General features: G+C 44.8%; 1 protein-coding gene across 2 annotated transcripts in view; it reads left to right on the top strand.

Moving 5' to 3' along the window:
• Positions 1 to 893: 893 nt before the first annotated feature.
• Positions 894 to 21,075, top strand: part of CACNG6 (calcium voltage-gated channel auxiliary subunit gamma 6) — a 249,449-nt gene continuing 229,267 nt past the window's right edge. Inside the window, exon 1 of one of the 2 annotated variants that reach the window (XM_073656290.1) lies at positions 894 to 1,783. In XM_073656290.1, the coding sequence (XP_073512391.1) occupies positions 1,465 to 1,783 (319 nt within the window). In that variant the 5' untranslated portion in view covers positions 894 to 1,464. The remainder of the gene's footprint in view (positions 1,784 to 21,075) is intronic. The other variant, XM_073656289.1, reaches the window with a different exon arrangement.

Here is a 21,075-nt window from a genome sequence, read left to right as displayed (position 1 = left end):
AAAAAAGTGGATTTCTCTGGAATAAAACATTTGATTGACGATGTCAAACTATCATTTTACTTAGCTTCCTGTGACCTACATGTCCATAAAGACGGCTTAGGAGGGTTGAACTTACTGACAGAGTCTCTTTAAGGATCATGAAATGACGTGCATTGTAATGGGTAAAAAAGTCTTATAGCTCCATACCACTTCAATAAAGGTTTATGAAAAAAGCATAAGAAGATCAAAGCCAAAATAAAACCATGATATAAATAGTGAAAAGAACTGAGTAAAAGTCTACACTAAGATAGCATTTGTAGAATAGCTTTGTTTTATAATAGACAGTCTTTAGATTTTGTTGACAATATTTAATAGAGTGATACAAGACTCATTAATGGGAAATTCTGCAATGCAATCCACATACGAGTAGAATACAACAGCCTCAGTATAAGGAAGTCATAGATAACATTTGCCCATTATTCTGCTTTGCATTTCTGTATCACTGGAGCTGGAGGCGGTTTTGTTTCTGACAGTGCATTACTGAGCTGCCCTGCCATTTTGTGAGAGCAGATACGCTTTTAACCACACAGACATAACAGACATAGTGAAAGCTATTTCTTTCTATTAGCAGCATAGGTTTTCTCTGCAGTATTCATCCAGATTAAAAAAAAAAAAAAAAATCTTAAGATTCTGTTTGTTCCATGCATTCGCCAAACAGTCTGAATATCCTCCATTGAAATCAATAAATAATTTGCCGAGAGACATCTTACAAACAATCAGCCAAGATTTTCTCCAAAGCTGCATTTATTTTCAGTCTACAGGTTTCTATGTTTGGTATTCATAAATTAGAGATGGAAGTCTAAATCAATAGTCGGTCCAAGGAAACGTGGAAGCCTGTGGAGTAAATAAGGCCCTTCTGATCTCCAAAGAAGCTACAGTTAAGTGTGACAGCAAAGTGTAAGTTGCTCTGGGATTTGAGCTCTACTGCAAATAGCAGGAGCAGAATCCAATCCAGCATAGATACAGCAGATAACCATGAGAACATGAAGCACAGATACAGAAAGATACAAGGCAGGTGAACATATGATCCAGGGCTGAACTGGAATAAGTTAACTTCATTTTGTCTTAGCCTCATTCTGATCTCTGTCGCCTGTGCATGAGGCAAGTGCCTTTAAGGGAACCTTAAAATAACAGCTCTGCCTGGGAGATGTGATGAATGTAACAGGTGCAGAGATTATTTCCAGGCCATGTGTGTGCGTCTGTGTGTAACAGCAAGAGGGGGAGAGAGAAAGCAGAAAAGGAGAGAGCACATTGATGTCCCTGCTACGTCTCTGTAGCTTGCGAAACTTACAGCGGATTGCCTTTGAGCGACCTAAATACTGAGGAAAAAAAGAAAAGGAAGATCGGAGAAGAGAAGAGGGTGTACACTTAAAGGGTTATTTGCATCAATTCTCGCAGTTGACGGAAAAAAGCCTCACTACACAAATGATGTGGCCTAATTTTTTCATGCAAGAGGAGGAGCAGCGCTTCTCGGGAAGAGGTAGAGGACAACGTGGAAAAGGCTTGACTGATGCACAAGAGGGCAAGATTAAATTGGCCTTTTTTGTGGCCCTTGTTGGGGTGACACTGTCTGTGCTGGCAGTTGGGACAGAGTTTTGGGTGGAGGTGAATACCTATAAGCAGAACCACAGTATGACCTGTGAAGCTGCCCATTTTGGGCTATGGAAGTTCTGCTACAAGAAACTGTGGATCTCTGATGTGGATGAATACCGTCCAACTTGTGGCCCCGCAGAGCTACCTGGAGGTATAGTACTTTTATTACATGTTGTAGTTGTGCTGTTTTTTATACAAGACCACCACACAACTGGCATTGTAAAGTTTAGAGGTGAGTAGATCAATCTCACAAAAGTAACAGGTCCAAATAGACAAACGTTCTGCATTAGAATGTTCCCAATTAAGCAAAACAGTCTGTAAACTGATGAAAAAATTCAGTGTTATTTTTATTTTATGTATTCAGTGTTTATAATTATAACTTAGGGATAAATCTTTGAGGTTGGCTTGTTGGATGACTGTGGATTCTAAACATGTCTTGTTAAAGATGACTAGGAATACTGTTATTAGGAACAGATTTAGTGGGGAGAATTATGCAGCTCTATGACATAACCTTGGGCCGATACAATTTCTAGCAATCTACATGTGTTCTTTTGCATACACAAGATTTGACAATGCACCTGTTGATGTTCTTTTGCGATATGTTTGTCCAAAGAGCGTTGCTATGTTTCTATATTTCTCATCATATACTTATTTTTAATCAATTCAAAATAGTCAGCCGGAGGATTCCTAAAAGTGTCATCTTACCCTGGTCATCAAAAATGAAGAAGCAAACTGAGTAGGTGCCATATCAGAAGCGTATTCTTTAAAAAAAAAGTAGTGACAAGCAACCAATTCCTTCAGTTGTGGCTGTTTTGTTTTGCCATTTAAAGCAATTTCTTACATAAAATAGCTGAACATATGTTCATCCAGATGCACCTTGTTTGCCTTTCAAGATGCTACATAAACCCTGGTAAATATGTTTAGAAAGTATCTTGAATATATATGTGGGTTAAGGTTCCAAAGGTAGAATTGTAGGAGTATGCTATCCAAAATACTTCAATGTTCCCCATAGAGAAAAAGTCACAAGGAATTTTGAAGCAATCACAAAAATTGTGACATTAGTGATAGTAAGCTCTTACAACTTCTACGAAGAAAGACAGAAGTCACACTGACCTTAATAATCGATAATTACAAATAGTGACTTTGTAGAATTCTCAACTTTCTACATGGCATGTATTTTCTGTACTGCTAATGCAGATACTCTCGGAATTGTGTCTTTGTCTGAATCCAAATGGAAATAAATAAAATTTTAAATAATGAAAAATATTCAAAATTTTGCTGCATGCAGTTTGGGATTTTAACCTAGAATTTCTCAGGCCATTTTTCTTTTGGAAGATCCTGACATAATAGTTGGGAGGAAATTACCCTAATTTTCCTTCGGTAATACTCCTCCTATTCCTTTTGACAGCTTTTGTTCTTATGTCTTCCATGTAATGTAAAGGAGCATGTAGGAAAGAGTTATTAATCATTTAAAGAAAGTTCATAATTATTATTATTATTAGAGCGCCATTTATTCCATGGAGCTTTACATGTGAAAGGGTTATACATAATAAAAAACAAGTACCATAATCTTGAACAATACAAGTCAGCGACTGGTACAGGAAGAGAGAGGACCTTGGCCACAAGGGCTCAGTCTACAAGGGATGGGTGGGTATACCGTAGGTGAGGGTAGAGCTGGTCGTGCAGCGGTATAAGAGAATAATTTCATCTTTTATTATTTTATAAAAGAATATCCTATTTCATCTTAGAATGATAAGAATTTGAAGTTATAAAGCGGTAATATGGGAAATTTGTCTAAATGTTTCACATTTCTTAATGGATGAAATATGGCAAGAACTGATCCTTATAGATGCCCTGATATGACTGCCAGGAAGTTGTAGTTTCTCAACAGCTGTAAAGTAATATGTTCAACATCACGACTGTTTCTAAACTCACAATAATAGTTAAGCTACTATTTTTGACATGTTGAAATGGAAACAATTGATATTTGAGAAGCAGTTGTAGTTCCCAGTACACGTTCATTGTGAACAAGAGTTCAAATCCAATATTGGTGATAACCCAAGAGATTATTTCAGAACAAGAATGTATGGATTTGGTTCCATACATTCACTCACTAAAGAGATACCAAGTGAAGAGGAAAACATTACACAAGAAGGTGAAATATTGAAATATCAAAATATTTTTCGCAAGCAATAAATTTCTATTTCTGGCGGCTAAGCCACCTAAACAATATATTGTCTTAAATAAATGTATATATTTATAAGTTCGAATGGATTTTAGATTAGTATTCTTCTAATAACCATAGAGAAAGTGAAACTAGTGAAAAATTTGTAAAAAATTTTTTTGGGTTTTTGAATTCTGAAATGATTTTTGCAAAAAATATCATAAAAATGAAAGATGCTCTGTAAAGGTCTGGGTGAGTTGGGATTCTGATGCTTTCAATTCCTTGAAAAAAAAATGAGGAGCCATGCCTGACCTGGCTTGTAATGACAACCAACAGAGGAGAATCCAAAGCAGTGTCCACTCGTTTAGGTTTACATGACCTAATATGGCAGATGGAAAAGTTTGTCTACACCAGTCTCCATTTCATTCTCAATTATTATATTTATGCTATAATAAAGTATGGATTAACAGAGTAAAATGGTAAAATGTTACTTATATCATGATATAAAAATATGGTTTGTGTCTAATATTTTTCCACATGTCACAGTACATAGAGTAGTTTCACAGTTTTTTAATGATTGTTTCTAGTGATGAGCACGCTCGCCACTGCTCGGTACTTGCCGGAGCATCACAGTACTCGAGATGCTCGGAGCTCGCATAGTACTTTCGAGATGCTCGGGCGGGAGCTCGGGTCCCCGTCCTGCATGTTTGGCGCTATTTAGAACATCAATCATGCAGGGATTGTCTGCCACTCACTGCAATGTTACAGCCATGGTGGTTGTGGCATTACTGTGATTTCCCAAATCGATGGGAACAGTGCTCACAGTGAAACATGAAAAGCCGGCAATTCATCAGCGGCATACACCGGCACCCGACAATTTAGAACAGAAAGAATAGAGCATCACACAAAGATTAAAAAGATAGAAACATGTCAGTCAGAACGCAGCCATCCAGCATGCCATCCTTCAGAGACACTGCAGAGCGCAGGCAATGTCTCTGAAGGATGACAAGCTGGATGGCAGCGTTCTGCTACCAACCAGCCTGCCATCTCAATGCCGTCCCAGTGTGGGAGAATTCTCCTGCTCAAGCGGTGACTTCATTTGCCAGCACCGCATGCGCAGGAGTATTCTCCCACGCTGTCAGTGACGTGCATGAGGTGAGCTGAGTTCATTGGACTTGAACTCGGCTCATCTGGATGCCGACACAGCCAGACACTGAGGAGCTTCTCAGTGTCTGCGGCATGGCAAGCTGGATGGCAGCGTTCCGCTGCGATCCAGCCTGTCATGTCAATGTAGCAGAGCTGAAGCCGTCCTGGGAACCATGGAAAGGTAAGGATGAGGTTGGTTTATTATTTTACTTCTATTGCAGGAGATCGTTGGCTTCAGCTGGAATGGGTGTGACGGTAAGTATGGTTTAATTTAGAACAATAAAGAATTGTGTCTTTATTTCAATTAAAGGACTTTATTCTGGGTGCTTGTGTTTTTTTTAACTTTCACTATGGGGTTAGTAATGGGGGTGTCTCATAGACGCCTCTCCATTACTAACCTGGGCTTGATATCAGCTGGCATTATAAACTGACATCAACCCCAAATATTATTACCCCACTGCCACCGCTACAGGGAAGTGGGAAGAGCGAGGCTAAGTGCCAGAATTGGTGCATCCAATATTCATGGCACTCTTCCTGGACTATTAATATCAGCCCCCAGCTGTCTGCCTAGCCTTTTCTAGCTACTAAAATAGGGGGTACCCCACGTCATTTTTTTCTTGGGTCCCCCATTTTAATAGCTAGTAAAGGCTAGGTATTCAGCTGGAGGCTGATATTAGTAGACTGGGAAGCTCCGTGGGTATTACCCCCTTCCCAGGCTTCAAACATCTGCCCCAGCTGTCTGCTTAACCTCCGCTAGAGACTAAAATTATGGGGAACCCCACGCCAATTTTTTTTTAAATAAATCCTTTATTTTAACACTAAATGACAAGTACAGTAACACACACTGTCACTGTACTCATTATATATGTGACTGACATGTTTCCATCTAATCTATGTGTGATGCTCTATTCTTTCTGTTCTAAATTGTCGGGTACCGATGTATGCCGCTGCTGAATTGCCGGCCGGCTTTTTTAAAGAGACAAAAACACTATTTTTTTTTAATAAATCCTTTATTTTAACACTTAATAACAAGTACAGTAACCAACACTGTCACTGTACTTATTATATATGTGACTGACATGTTTCTATCTATCTAATCTATGTGTGATGCTCTATTCTTTCTGTTCTAAATTGTCGGGTACCGATGTATGCCACTGATGAATTGCCGGCCGGGTTTTTTAAAGAGACAGGTGCATGAAAATCGGAGGGCACTAGTGTGCTCCAAGTGCCCTGCTATGTTTTTCATGCACCCTCCTATATACCCTGCCTGCCTGTCTGTCTGTATATTCTGCCTGCCTGACGTTTAATTGAGCACTGTTCCCATCGATTTGGGCAATTTTTGACCTTCTGCAGACTGCCGGGGGGGACCGCCAGAAAAATGCTTGAGTTTCCCCTAGACTTACATTGGGCTCGTTGCTCGGGTCGAACACCCGAGTATTCCAATGTGCTCGACCCGAGCTTCGAGCACCCAAGCATTTTATTGCTAGCTCATCACTAATTGTTTCATATATTTCAATTATACTAAGTCTTAACTAGAGATGAGCGGTGTTCGACTAGAACTGTTCGCCAATCTCAAATTCAAGCTGTTTTGGGCGGTGTTCGAGTTGTTCGACGAACCCGAACGATTTGCAAAAAATTCGGCTGTTCGAGGTTATGTTCGATAACTGTTCGTGCACCAAAAGCGTGTCCTGCATGTCTGGCGCTATTTAGAGCACCAATCATGCAGGGATTGTCTGCCACTCACTGTAATGCCACAGCCATGGTGGTTGTGGCATTACAGTGATTGCCCAAATCGATGGGAACAGTGCCAACAGTGAAACATGAAAAGCCGGCAATTCAGCAGCGGCATACACCTGTACCCGACAATTTAGAACCGAAAGAATAGAGCTTCACACATAGATTAGATAGATATAAACATGTCAGCCACATATATACGAAGTACAGAGAAAGTGCTGCTTACTGTACTTGTCATTTAGCGTAAAGGATTTATCAAAAAAAATAATAGTGTTTTCATGCACCGTCTCTTTAAAAAAGCCGGCCGGCAATTCAGCAGCGGTACCCGACAATTTATAACAGACAGAATAGAGCTTCACACATAGATTAGATAGATATAAACATGTCAGCCACATATATACGAAGTACAGTGAAAGTGCTGCTTACTGTACTTGTCATTTAGTGTAAAGGATTTATCAAAAAAAATAATAGTGTTTTCATGCACCGTCTCTTTAAGAAAGCCGGCCGGCAATTCAGCATCTGTACCCGACAATTTATAACAGACAGAATAGAGCTTCACACATAGATTAGATAGATAGAAACATGTCAGCCACATATATACGAAGTACAGTGACAGTGTTGCTTACTGTACTTGTCATTTAGCGTAAAGGATTTATCAAAAAAAATAATAGTGTTTTCATGCACCGTCTCTTTAAAAAAGCCGGCCGGCAATTCAGCAGCGGTACCCGACAATTTATAACAGACAGAATAGAGCTTCACACATAGATTAGATAGATAGAAACATGTCAGTCACATATATATGAAGTACAGTGATAGTGTTGGTTACTGTACTTGTCATTTAGTATTAAAATAAAGGATTTATTATTAAAAAAATTGGCGTGGGGTTCCCCTTAATTTTAGGCTCTAGCGGAGGTTAAGCAGACGGCTGGGGCAGATGTTTGAAGCCTGGGAAGGGGGTAATACCCACGGAGCTTCCCAGGCTACTAATATCAGCCCCCAGCTGAATACATAGCCTTTACTAGCTATTAAAATGGGGGACCCCCCAAAAAAAATGACGTGGGGTCCCCCCTAATTTAATAGCTAGCAAAGGCTAGGCAGACAGCTGGGGGCTGATATTAATAGCCCAGGAAGGGAGCCATGAATATTGGCCCCCTCCCAGGCTAGAAACACCAGCCGTCAGCCGCCCCAGAAATGGCGCATTCATAGGATGCGCCAATTCTGGCACTTAGCCTCGCTCTTCCACGCTGCCCTGGTGCGGTGGCAGGGGGTAATAGGGTTGGGGTTGATGTCAGCTTATAATGCCAGCTGACATCAAGCCCAGGTTAGTAATGGAGAGGCGTCTATAAGACACCCCCATTACTAACCCCATAGTCAAAGTTAAAAAAAACTCAAACACCCAGAATAAAGTCCTTTAATTGAAATAAAGACACAATCCTTTATTGTTCTAAATTAAACCATACTTACAGTCACGCCCATTCCAGCTGAAGCCAACGATCTCCTGCAATAAAAGAAAAATAATAAAGCAACCTCATCCTTACCTTTCCATGGTTCCCACGACAGCTTCAGCTCTGCTACATCGAGATGACAGGCTGGACCGCAGCAGAACGCTGCCATCCAGCCTCTCATCCCGCAGACACTGAGAAGCGCAGGCTTGCTTGCGCTGCTCAGCGTCTCTCTGTGACGACATCCAGATGAGCCGAGTTCATGTCCAATGAACTCGGCTCACCTCATGCACGTCACTGACAGCGTGGGAAAATTCTCACGCTGAAGCGGTGAGTGCAGGAGAATTCTCCCACGCTGTCAGTGACGTGCATAAGGTGAGCTCATGTCCAATGAACTCAGCTCACCTCCTGCACGTCACTGACAGCGTGGGAGAATTCTCCTGCACTCAGCGCTTCAGCGTGAGAATTCTCCCACGCTGAAGCGCTGAGTGCAGGAGAATTTTCCCACGCTGTCAGTGACGTGCATAAGGTGAGCTCATGTCCAATGAACTCAGCTCACCTCCTGCACGTCACTGACAGCGTGGGAGAATTCTCCTGCACTCAGCGCTTCAGTGTGAGAATTCTCCCACGCTGTCAGTGACGTGCATGAGGTGAGCCGAGTTCATTGGACATTAACTCGGCTCATCTGGATGCCCTCACAGAGAGACACTGTGGAGCGCAAGCAAGCCTGCGCTTCTCAGTGTCTGCGGGATGACAGGCTGGATGGCAGCGTTCTGCTGCGGTCCAGCCTGTCATCTCGATGTAGCAGAGCTGAAGCTGTCATGGGAACCATGGAAAGGTAAGGATGAGGTTGCTTTATTATTTTTCTTTTATTTCAGGAGATCGTTGGCTTCAGCTGGAATGGGCGTGATGGTAAGTATGGTTTAATTTAGAACAATAAAGAATTGTGTGTTTATTTCAATTAAAGGACTTTTTTCTGGGTGTTGTGTTTTTTTTAAATACTTTACTAGAAATTCATGGTGGTCATGTCTAATATTGGCGTGACCCCATGAATTTCGGGCTTAGGGCCAGCTGATAATGCCAAGCTGGCCCTAACCCCTTTATTACCCAGTGAGCCACCGCATCAGGGCCCTGGATGAGTTGGGTACAGCGCCAGAAGATGGCGCTTCTATGAACGCGCCATTTTCCGGGGTGGCTGCGGACTGCAATTTGCAGCGGGGGTGGCCCAGAAAGCTTGGGCCTCCCTGCGCTGCGGATTCCAGCCCCCAGCTGCCTAGTTGTACCTGGCTGGACACAAAAACAGGGCGAAGCCCCACGTCAATTTTCTTTAAATTATTTCATGAAATAATTAAGAAAAAAAGGGCTTCCCTATATTGTTGTGTCCGGCCAGGTACAAATAGGCAGCTGGTGGTTGGGGGCAGCCCGTTCCTGCCTGCTGTACCTGGCTGGACACAAATATAGTGCGAAGCCCCACGTCAATTTTTTTTAAATTATTTCATGAATTTCCTGAAATAATTAAAAAAAATTGAAGTGGGGCTTCGCACTATATTTGTGTCCAGCCAGGTACAGCAGGCAGGAACGGGCTGCCCCCTTCCACCAGCTGCCTATTTGTACCTGGCCGGACACAACAATATAGGGAAGCCCTTTTTTTCTTAATTATTTCATGAATTTCATGAAATAATTAAAAAAAATTGAAGTGGGGCTTCGCACTATATTTGTGTCCAGCCAGGTACAGCAGGCAGGAACGGGCTGCCCCCAACAACCAGCTGCCTATTTGTACCTGGCCGGACACAACAATATAGAGAAGGCCTTTTTTTCTTAATTATTTCATGAATTTCATGAAATAATTAAAAAAAAAGTACGTGGGGCTTCGCCCTATTTTTGTGTCCAGCCAGGTACAACTAGGCAGCTGGGGGCTGGAATCTGCAGCGCAGGGAGGCCCAAACTTTCTGGGCCCCCCCCCCGCTACAAATTGCAGTCCGCAGCCACCCCGGAAAATGGCGCGTTCATAGAAGCGCCATCTTCTGGCGCTGTACCCAACTCATCCAGGGCCCTGGTGCGGTGGCTCACTGGGTAATAAAGGGGTTAGGGCCAGCTTGGTATTATCAGCTGGCCCCAAGCCCAAAATTCATGGGGTCACGCCAGTATTAGACATGACCGCCATGAATTTCTAGTAAAGTATTTAAAAAAAACACAACACCCAGAATAAAGTCCTTTAATTGAAATAAAGACACAATTCTTTATTGTTCTAAATTAAACCATACTTACCATCACACCCATTCCAGCTGAAGCCAACGATCTCCTGCAATAAAAGAAAAATAATAAACCAACCTCATCCTTACCTTTCCATGGTTCCCATGACAGCTTCAGCTCTGCTACATCGAGATGACTGGCTGGACCGCAGCAGAACGCTGCCATCCAGTCTGTCATCCCGCAGACACTGAGAAGCGCAGGCATGCTTGCGCTCCTCACTGTCTCGCTGTGACGGCATCCAGATGAGCCGAGGTCATGTCCAATGAACTCGGCTCACCTCATGCACGTCACTGACAGCGTGGGAAAATTCTCACGCTGAAGTGCTGAGTGCAGGAGAATTCTCCCACGCTGTCAGTGATGTGCATGAGGTGAGCTCATGTCCAATGAACTCAGCTCACCTCCTGCACGTCACTGACAGCGTGGGAAAATTCTCCTGCAATCAGCGCTTCAGCGTGAGAATTTTCCCACGCTGTCAGTGACGTGCATGAGGTGAGCCGAGTTCATTGGACATGAACTCGGCTCATCTGGATGTCGTCACAGAGAGACGCTGAGCAGCGCAAGCAAGCCTGCGCTTCTCAGTGTCTGCGGGATGACAGGCTGGATGGCAGCGTTCTGCTGCGGTCCAGCCTGTTATCTCGATGTAGCAGAGCTGAAGCTGTCGTGGGAACCATGGAAAGGTAAGGATGAGGTTGCTTTATTATTTTTCTTTTATTGCAGGAGATCGTTGGCTTCAGCTGGAATGGGCGTGATGGTAAGTATGGTTTAATTTAGAACAATAAAGAATTATGTCTTTATTTCAATTAAAGGACTTTATTCTGGGTGTTTGTGTTTTTTTTAACTTTGACTATGGGGTTAGTAATGGGGGTGTCTTATAGACGCCTCTCCATTACTAACCTGGGCTTGATGTCAGCTGGCATTATAAGCTGACATCAACTCCAACCCTATTACCCCCTGCCACCGCACCAGGGCAGCGTGGAAGAGCGAGGCTAAGTGCCAGAATTGGCGCATCCTATGAATGCGCCATTTCTGGGGCGGCTGACGGCTGGTGTTTCTAGCCTGGGAGGGGGCCAATATTCATGGCTCCCTTCCTGGGCTATTAATATCAGCCCCCAGCTGTCTGCCTAGCCTTTGCTAGCTATTAAATTAGGGGGGACCCCACGTCATTTTTTTTGGGGGGTCCCCCATTTTAATAGCTAGTAAAGGCTATGTATTCAGCTGGGGGCTCATATTAGTAGCCTGGGAAGCTCCGTGGGTATTACCCCCTTCCCAGGCTTCAAACATCTGCCCCAGCCGTCTGCTTAACCTCCGCTAGAGCCTAAAATTAAGGGGAACCCCACGCCAATTTTTTTAATAATAAATCCTTTATTTTAATACTAAATGACAAGTACAGTAACCAACACTATCACTGTACTTCATATATATGTGACTGACATGTTTCTATCTATCTAATCTATGTGTGATGCTCTATCTTTCTGTTCTAAATTGTCGGGTACAGATGCTGAATTGCCGGCCGGCTTTTTTAAAGAGACGGTGCATGAAAACACTAATATTTTTTTTAATAAATCCTTTACACTAAATGACAAGTGCAGTAACCAACACTGTCACTGTGCTTCTTATATGTGTGACTGACATGTTTCTATCTATCTAATCTATGTGTGATGCTCTATTCCTTCTTGTCTAAATTGTCGGGTACCGGTGTATGCCGCTGCTGAATTTGCCGGCCGGCTTTTTTAAAGAGAGTGTCTTCTGAGCAGTTTGTCAGCTTTTGGACACCTTTGCAGGTGTTTTCTATGTGTTTCTATGTGTTTTTGTTTGCCTGCCATTGGTTTTAACGGTGTTCGACGGTGTTCTAAGGTGTTCGACGAACAGTTCGACGAACAGTTCCTCGAACATCCCGGTGTTCGACGAACCGAACCGAACCCGAACACTACGGGGGTGGCTCAACACTAGTCTTAACCCAGATCACCTATTGGAAACCAAATATCACATTTACATCCATAGCCAAACCTTTCCAATAATTCAGCATAAGTCTTTTAGCTTTCGGTTACGTAATCTTATTCTACTTTTCTTGGAAGAAATCTGTTATTTTAGACTAATTTATAATTTTACATTCATGAACTGCTCAATTAAGTTCTTGGCTCTAGACCTTTATTGGATTTATATCAAGACTTTGATTACGGCAATCTGAAATGTAACTTATGATTTCTTTCAGATTTGCTTTTTGAATAGATCAGAATTTGATGTTGTAAAGGAATATTCCTTCCTGATATGGGTTGGCTTGAGTTCTACCTCTCAGTCATTCATCAACATGTTATCGCAAATGGATTGATAACCACCCATATTTTTGCAGTGTCTGCTTTATCATAGACTTGGTAACACCAAAATCTGTTGAGTTCAGAGAAGCATTCAATTCGATGGATATTTCCGGATGTGTTGGCCTTGACATGAGTCTACATTTGGCAAGTAGATCAATTTTCCAAGCACTTTACATTTGGAGATGATAACTTCCATCGTAAAGTCCCCAAATCTTCTTAAGACCTTTGTAAACCTTTTTAGACTGATGTCTTACAAAATATACTTCCCATTTTTCTTGCATTTCTTTAAAAACATTGCAGTATTTTTGTGGTAAGAAAACTTGTAAGGTTTAATAAACAAGAATGACATTTAGTATGAAAAAGAACACTAAATAAAAATATGGGAAGAATTTTGTTCCAGTTCTTGAAATTTTAAAATTAGTGGTCAAATTTAAGAGGAGTCTTTATTTTTTTACAATGATTACATGGACACATTAACACAAATTCAGTAACATTACATCAATCGTATGTGTTGCCCTAGATGTGTTAAAAGAAAGAAAATAGTTTACTAGGCTGAAAAAAAGACTTTGATCTATCCTACAATGTTGATCCAAAATACCATACTTTTTGTATTGTAAGACTATAAGTTGTACCTCAGGTAATTAAAATGTCTCTGGGGGTGTGTAAGGCAGCGCTAGTCATCATGCTGGGGGACACTCACTGCACCAGGTCAATTAAAGCACACCAGCCACGTTTTCCAGTATTTCACAATCCAGCAGTTTATTGTACTTCACTACTGCTTATCACCGAGTCCAACTCAGTGGCTCGCCGACATACACATATAATGTCCAGGAGCCTTTCAAGTGGCAGACAGGCCCACTTGGCTCCAGTTACAGCCTCCAGCAAAGTCACTTATAGCAACGTCCATATAATGCAGTGTTTTACCTTTGCCTTGTTTTAGCTGCTTCAGTCAGTTTTGTTCTGCCACCACTGTGGCTTTACGGCTTCCCAGATGGGGGTCTCCAGCCCTCGTTCCTTCAAAGGCTACTGGTGTGTTGTCTCACCTAACATCCAGCCTCTGCCTTCCAGGACTCTTGCTTTCCAAGCCTCTGGCCCTCCAAGGCTACTGGTATGTTTTCTCACTAACATCCAGCCTCTGCCTTTCAGGCCTCACCAGGCTTCGCCAGGCCTCACTAGGCCTCACTAAGCCTCTCCAGGCTAATGGTGTCCCATACATGGGAACAGGCCTCATGCCTTTCACACCCTGACTCAAAACTACCAGGGTTTATATGTCTTCCAGTGCACACACAGGACCTGTGCTGATGTCACAGTCATGTGATCAGACCTTCTATGTGCACAGCACCTGTGCTGATGTCACAGTCATGTGACCAGTCACCTCAGGGGGAGGTACATGGTCTGCCAAAACACACCCTGGACCATTACAGTAATGCCGCAAGCCGCTGCATTACATATCCCCCCCCTCTGTTCAAACTTGTGGGGTTGAACACATAATATACACAATCACCTTATAACCCACAGTTCACACCGAAACCATGTACTTGACAATTGCGCTGCTCAGCCCCTGGAACATTAGTCATCGACATTAGCCCATTCCTTAGGGACCTACCATTTGTCATTGTCACTGACTTCATCAAGTCACATTTCTGGGTCGTAACCTTGTCAGACCTCCCCCGCTCCCAGCGGTCAGTCATAACCTTGTCAGACCTCCCCCGCTCCCAGCGGTCAATCATAACCTTGTCAGACCTCCCCCGCTCCAAGCGGTCCATACAGCAGTGTGACTCACACGCCCTGGTATCTAAGGTCCGGTTAGACTCCGTACTGTTCCGTACTCTATTGGGTCATTTGTATGGGCCTCTCAAACCTGAGTTACTGGAGGTCTCACGACCTCTAAACCCACGCCCACTATCCTCGGGACATCTTGGAAAGTCTCTAACTTCTACTGCAGCTGTTCTATTATTTGAAGGGCCCTTTCTCTGTCTGGTCCCACAATTTCTAGACGGCTGCCATCTTCTGCTGCTCAGACGATGCTGTCTTTCCACTCGCAGTCTAGCGAGATTCAACTGTTCTACCTCTCGCAGATAGGTCACTCGGTACTCCATCAGCATGCATATATATGCAAGACTTTCTTCCGTTCCTACAGCGGAGAATGACACCATGCTGTCTTCATCTGGTATCCAGTCCTGACAATCACGTGGACTGCTTACTTTCATCACACCAGACTTCTTTACCATCATCTGCATGGCTCGGCCATTTCTCCCAATAAGCTTTCTTACCAGAACATGAGGCACCCGGATGACCTCTTCCCGCAGACTGTGAGCTTTTCTCATAAGCTTCAGTTGTCTAACGGCTTGTTCCGTCTTCAACCGGAGAAACCTCTTTGTGCGAATACATCGCCAGTGCATGTCACTTAGGATAGCCACCCTCTTCACTGTGACTTCGGTCGAGGACAGGACCACCAGCTGTTTAGCTTCTGAGGTCGAGTACACCTCACAGGCTCCCACGGCCTTTTTAAACTCTTCATGCACGGACTCACTGGTGCATTCTTCTCTCAAATCCTCGGGTACATCTATGAGGCACTTGTACTGAGAGGTTTCTGTCTCACCAGTGGTCTCCAAAAGATAATCTAGCTTAGGTTTCAGGGTCAACTGACTTTAAGCTTCTTCACCCTGTATGCTTCCCCTGAGCTGACTCACAGATATAAATTCACGAATTTTCATCTTGACCACTTCAATTTCGTATTTATCTTCTGTTAACACTCTCTTAGCTCTCCTCAGGTCCACCTTCTCATGGTATAAGGGAGTGAGTGCAACTTGTTTGCCCTTCCTTCTCAAAGGAGGCCTCGTTCACTGAGTGATACTTTGCTAGGTGACCTTTAAGCTCGAAAACTTCTTCCTCTAGCTCAGCTACTCGCCTCTGAGCAGCCCATCTCTGAAGCTCTTCCTGCTTCAACTGGTCCATTAACAGTAGAGTTCTCTCAGACCTTTCTGTCTCCAATGCGCCCACTCGGCTCTCAACAGCCAGTCTCTCAAGCTTCTCTTGCTTCAAATGGGCTTGTAGCGACTCCTTGAGCTCCTTGATCTCGGCTCCTACATCCACCGAATCATCCGAGCTCGCACTATTCGAGTAGGTATTTGTTTCATACCTCCCATCTCCAGTGGCCAACTCCTGGCCCTGGTCTGTGGCTTCTCCGATAGACTCCTCCATCTTTTTCCGCTCAGCTTCCATCTTGCTGATTCTTTCCTTAAGGCACGTCTCTGCCCTCTGGAGATTATCACAGAACGTCTGCAGCTCCTTCACCTGAGCTTCCAGACCTACGGTCTTTCTGCGGAGATCACCATTTTCATCACGGGTGTCCTGCAGAGTGGTCTCAACCACTTGGCGCATGTGCTCTGCATCCGCCTTATCATCCTCTAGTTTTTCTTTAACCCTGAGGAGATCCTCATAGTCTCTCTTAATTTGTTGCAGTTCCCCACTGCATTCACCATATTCCTTCTTGGATTCACACAGCTCCCGGTTGTACTGTTCGCGCAGTCGTTCTAGGTTTTGTTCACGCCCAGAAACTTCATCCTGCAGTGCCTCCTTCTTAAACTTCAACTGCAAAACCGCCTCCTTTGTTTTGCAGCGGTCCTCCTTAATTTCCTGGAACATTTCCTTCCATTGGTTAATTTCCTCGTTGCTTCCCTCCAGGTCTCGCTGGAAGTTCCTCACAACTTGGTATATTTTCTGCCGTTCAGACTCCAGGCTCCGCTGGTCTGAGGACACGTTCTCCAGGTTTTCCCATAGTTGCTGCACGTCACTCTGATACTGCTGCCTGATAGGCTCCAGCTCTTGGTCATGACTGGCCACCTCCTCTTTCAGGGCTGTCAGATCCTGATCCTTCTGTCTCAGTACTGTACCGGAGGTTGCTACTGGCAACGTCACCTCCTCTTCTGCCTCTAAAGGAGGATCCACACTTGAAACAAAGGCACACAGTACTACATTTTCTTTATTTTCACTTGCAGCAAAGACTACAGGAGCAACCTTTTTGTGGACCTTGCGCCGTCGACGACGAGAGGGGGACTTTCTCTCCTCGTCTAGCTACTCCTGACTGAACTCTCTTTCTACTTTCATAGTGTCACCGTCAGTTGTGGGGTCTATGTAATTCCCCATGGTGTCGTGGACCAACAAGTCACCTCCCACCTTGACGTCAACCCCTTCTACTGTAGCTACCCCGTTATCAACGGTCACATTGTCATTTTTAGGCGGTACCAACCCACAACCAGTAACAAATTTTGGTTTTCTATACTCCACGCTCTTGTGAAAATAAGCCCCTTTTTTAGACTCCGCCCCCTTTTGAACAACCACACCGGTAGGGGAATTTTTACAAAAAAAATCAGCAATAGTTTTAGGACCCAGTTCACAACATCTCTTACCATCTCCCCGGGCACTCTGGGACAATACTGGCGCCCCCAGAGAGTTCACAGAATGGTTCACTGCTGTCATTCTATATGGTGCCTACAGCTCCTGCCGTTCCTGCACCATGTCCTGTAGACTTTTCTCAAATACCTGTTGCAGCTTTAACCGGCACTTTAATCGCTCAATAGCTTCATTTTCTTTTGCTTCTCCGTTCACAGCCATCGCGGTACACTGTTCACACTAGACACCGCTCTCCCCTGGAAAATTTTCGTGGCCCCGCCGAGCCACAGCACACCAGGTTTGAGTGCGAGGACAATTTTGGTAACCCCGCCGAGTTACAGCAAACCGGGTTTGAGTGCGAGGACAATTTTCATAACCCCGCCGATTTACAGCCAGATGCTCTAATTTTCGATACCCCGCCAAGCCACAGCAAACCAGGTTTGAGCGCGAAGACAATTTTCGTAGCCCCACCGAGTTACAGCAAGATGCTTTAATTTTCGGGACCCTGACGAGCCACAGCAAGATGCTTGTATCCACACTCGTTGTCCTGTGCCTTTTCCCCCTAGCAACCGGGCTGCAGTTGCCCCTAGCAACCGGGCTGCAGTTGCCTTCTTTCTCCAACCACATGTAAGGCAGCGCTTGTCATCATGTTGGGGGACACTCACTGCACCGGGTCAATTAAAGCACACCAGCCACGTTTTCCAATATTTCACAATCCAGCAGTTTATTATACTTCACTACTGCTTATCACCGAGTCCAACTCAGTGGCTCGCCGACATATAACGTCCAGGAGCCTTGCAAGTGGCAGACAGGCCCACTTGGCTCCAGATACAGCCTCCAGCAAAGTCAATTATAGCAACGTCTATATAATGCAGTGTTTTACCTTTGCCTGGTTTTAGCTGCTTCAGTCAGTTTTGTTCTGCCACCACTGTGGCTTTACGGCTTCCCAGATGGGGGTCTCCAGCCCTCATTCCTTCAAAGGCTACTGGTATGTTGTCTCACCTAACATCCAGCCTCTGCCTTCCTGGACTCTTGCCTTCCAAGCCTCTGCCCTCCAAGGCTACTGGTATGTTTTCTCACTAACATCCAGCCTCTGCCTTTCAGGCTTCACCAGGCTTCACCAGGCCTCACTAGGCCTCACTAAGCCTCTCCAGGCTAACGGTGTCCCACACACGGGAACAGGCCTCACGCCTTTCACACCCTGTCTCAAAACTACCAGGGTTTATATATCTTCCAGTGCACACACAGGACCTGTGCTGATGTCACAGTCATGTGACCATTCACCTGAGGGGGAGGTACATGGTCAGCCAAAACACACCCTGGACCATTACAATAATGCCGCAAGCCGCTACATTACAGGGTGTAAAGAATTGGAGGGCTTAATATTACAAATTTCTATGAAGTACGGTGGAACAGCGAGGTATCCAATGAAGAAGAGGCAGAGGGAGTGGGGAGAGGGGAGTGGCGGCAGTGGCAGCAGAGCAGACGACGGCCGTTTTGCTCTGGGGTGCGCTTCAGACCCCTCAAAGCACATCCCAGCGCAAAACGGCCGTCGTCTACTCAGTTGCATCGTCCGCTCTCCCCTTCTCCCTGCTCCCTTTGTCACAGAGATGGTTTTAAAGAAGATTTGAAATAAAGAAAAACCTTTAATGGACATTGGTGAGTGCCAATAACTTTCTTTTTCATTGGATCAATACAATGCTTTTTTCCCCATGTGGCACTGGTTAGCTGAGCACCTCCATACATTTCCGGCTTTGGATGTCAGCCCGAGTTCACACAGAAGTTTCCCATTTCAATTACACGATAGTGCCGAGTTAATTCCCTTCTTTGTGATACATTTGTAGAATAGGGAGGTAATGGATCTATTGCAGCATGTGTATTATACCCTCATTATGCACATATACACAACATTTCTGCATGCACTATAAATACACAATCAGCTCTGCTGTACATACACGCAGCGCTGCCATATACCCTTACAGCGCTGCTACATACACAAAAACATGCAGTTATGTTACATACATACAAATCTGCTACTTACACAGCTCAATTACATGTGCGCATCCATAACTCTGCTAAATGCTCACACTTTGTTACATTAACACACACAGCTCTGTTACATCAACACACACAGCTCTGTTACATCAACACACACAGCTATGGTATATCAAAACACACAGCTCTGGTACATCAACACACACAGCTCTGTTACATCAACACACACAGCTCTGTTACATCAACACACAGCTCTTGTACATCAACACACACACACAAGCTCATAGTTATGATTAGTGTTGAGCCACCCCCGTAGTGTTCGAGTTCGGTTCGGTTCGTCGAACACCCGTGTGTTCACCGAACTGTTCGTCGAACTGTTCGTCGAACACCTTCGAACACCGTTAAAACCAATGGCAGGCAAACAAAAACACATAGAAACACATAGAAAACACCTTCAAAGGTGTCCAAAAGCTGACAAACTGCTCAGAAGACATAACTAACACATGGAAAAGTGACAAGTACATATAGTCATGCGAAAATAAAAGAGGTGGAGGAGTAAAAGGAGGGGGAGACACAGATATAGGCATGTCATGCCCTTCTAAAATCCAAAAAGTGAGAAGCCGACACGGCCAGTCCGCTCCTGCCCGTGCCACCTCCGTGTCGCCGGGTTTGTGCCAGAGCCGCGGTGAACCCTGATGGCCAGCCCCCCTCTCCCAATACTGGTGCCTGTCCGCTGGTGGGTCGAGCGAGCCCCCCTGTGGTGGAGGCAGCTCTAAGCTTTTTAATTTAAATTGTCTCTCTAATTTGAATGAATACACTTTAAATCCATTTACAAGGATCTATTGGAGGGCAAGTCTCATGCCAGCAGCCGCGTAATTCCAGCTCCAGTAGCGTCCACTAAAGCTGCTGCAGTTAAAAAGCTTTTATAAGGATCGAGCTCGGCTGTCCACCGCAAGGCATCCTACTGCCAGTCCCAGCCCCTATGCCTTGGGGTGCCTCCTGATGCTCTTCACTGAGTATCCCATGGTCCCGAAGCATTTCCTTTGAAAAAATTAAGTGTCTAAACTACAGGTGGTGTAGCTTGCTTAACAGCCGGGATAATCCGCTGACTAGCAGACACTGCTACTAGGCACAAAGTATTTCCTGTGCTAGATGCAGTTAAAAATTTGTAATTAGATACTCTCGTTGGAGGCTGAGAAAGCATTCCATAGAGTCTCCTGGCACGCCATATATGATTCTCTTAAAAAGCTTGAGGTAGGGGTCTAGGGGACCCTTTTAAAGCCAAAATCACGGCCCTGTATCACAATACGTCACCTAGGCTGAAGATAAATGGAACTGTAGCACCCTGAGGGCTCGGTTGCTACAGAGGCATTGCACCTCACCCAGAGGTGTGATATCTCACTCTCAGGTAAGGATGGAGTGTGGATCAGGACCCGACACCTGCATGCATTACACCACATTGCCGTGGGGCAGGGTGACCAATATGCCTCTGAGATGGGCACGACAGTCCCTGTCCCTGGCTGGAGTGGGGGGAGGGAACACTGAGGAAGGGGAACCCTGTAGTGCAGGAGCAGGGAGGAAGCAGTTCCTGGGTGCATTGAGAAGGGAGTATAAAAGGTGGGCACCATCTTAGTTCAGTGCAGAGAAGTCTGAGCAGAAGTGGCAGGGAGCAGGGGCTCTGCATGAGCTCTGCTCCGGAGGCGGGCCTAGTAACAGAGGCCCAGGCCTGGAAGAGGGAGAAGGAAGGAAGAGGAGCGGAGAAGGCTCCAGGAACGAGGAATGAAGGGATCCCAGGGGTGCGGACGGGCGAGTCACCACCGCACGCCCGAATCCACCTGCGTGGAGGGGTCAGGCCAAAGGGGGAGACCGGTCCCCGAAACTAGTGGAGGCAGGAAACGACCCTCAGCTAGAAACCGGAGGCTGTGACATTTTATGTGGCGCAGCCCCTCGCTACACCCGCTAGGAAGGCACCACATAGGGTCAGGGAAACTGGCGCCAA

Source organism: Phyllobates terribilis, unplaced genomic scaffold, assembly GCF_046119375.1.
Source record: "Phyllobates terribilis strain yellow unplaced genomic scaffold, ASM4611937v1 Scaffold_12__6_contigs__length_324123572, whole genome shotgun sequence".
In the NCBI taxonomy this organism is placed as follows: domain Eukaryota; kingdom Metazoa; phylum Chordata; class Amphibia; order Anura; family Dendrobatidae; genus Phyllobates; species Phyllobates terribilis.
The sequence above is the reverse complement of the archived record's forward strand: the minus strand, read 5'-3'. Positions and strand labels throughout refer to the sequence as shown.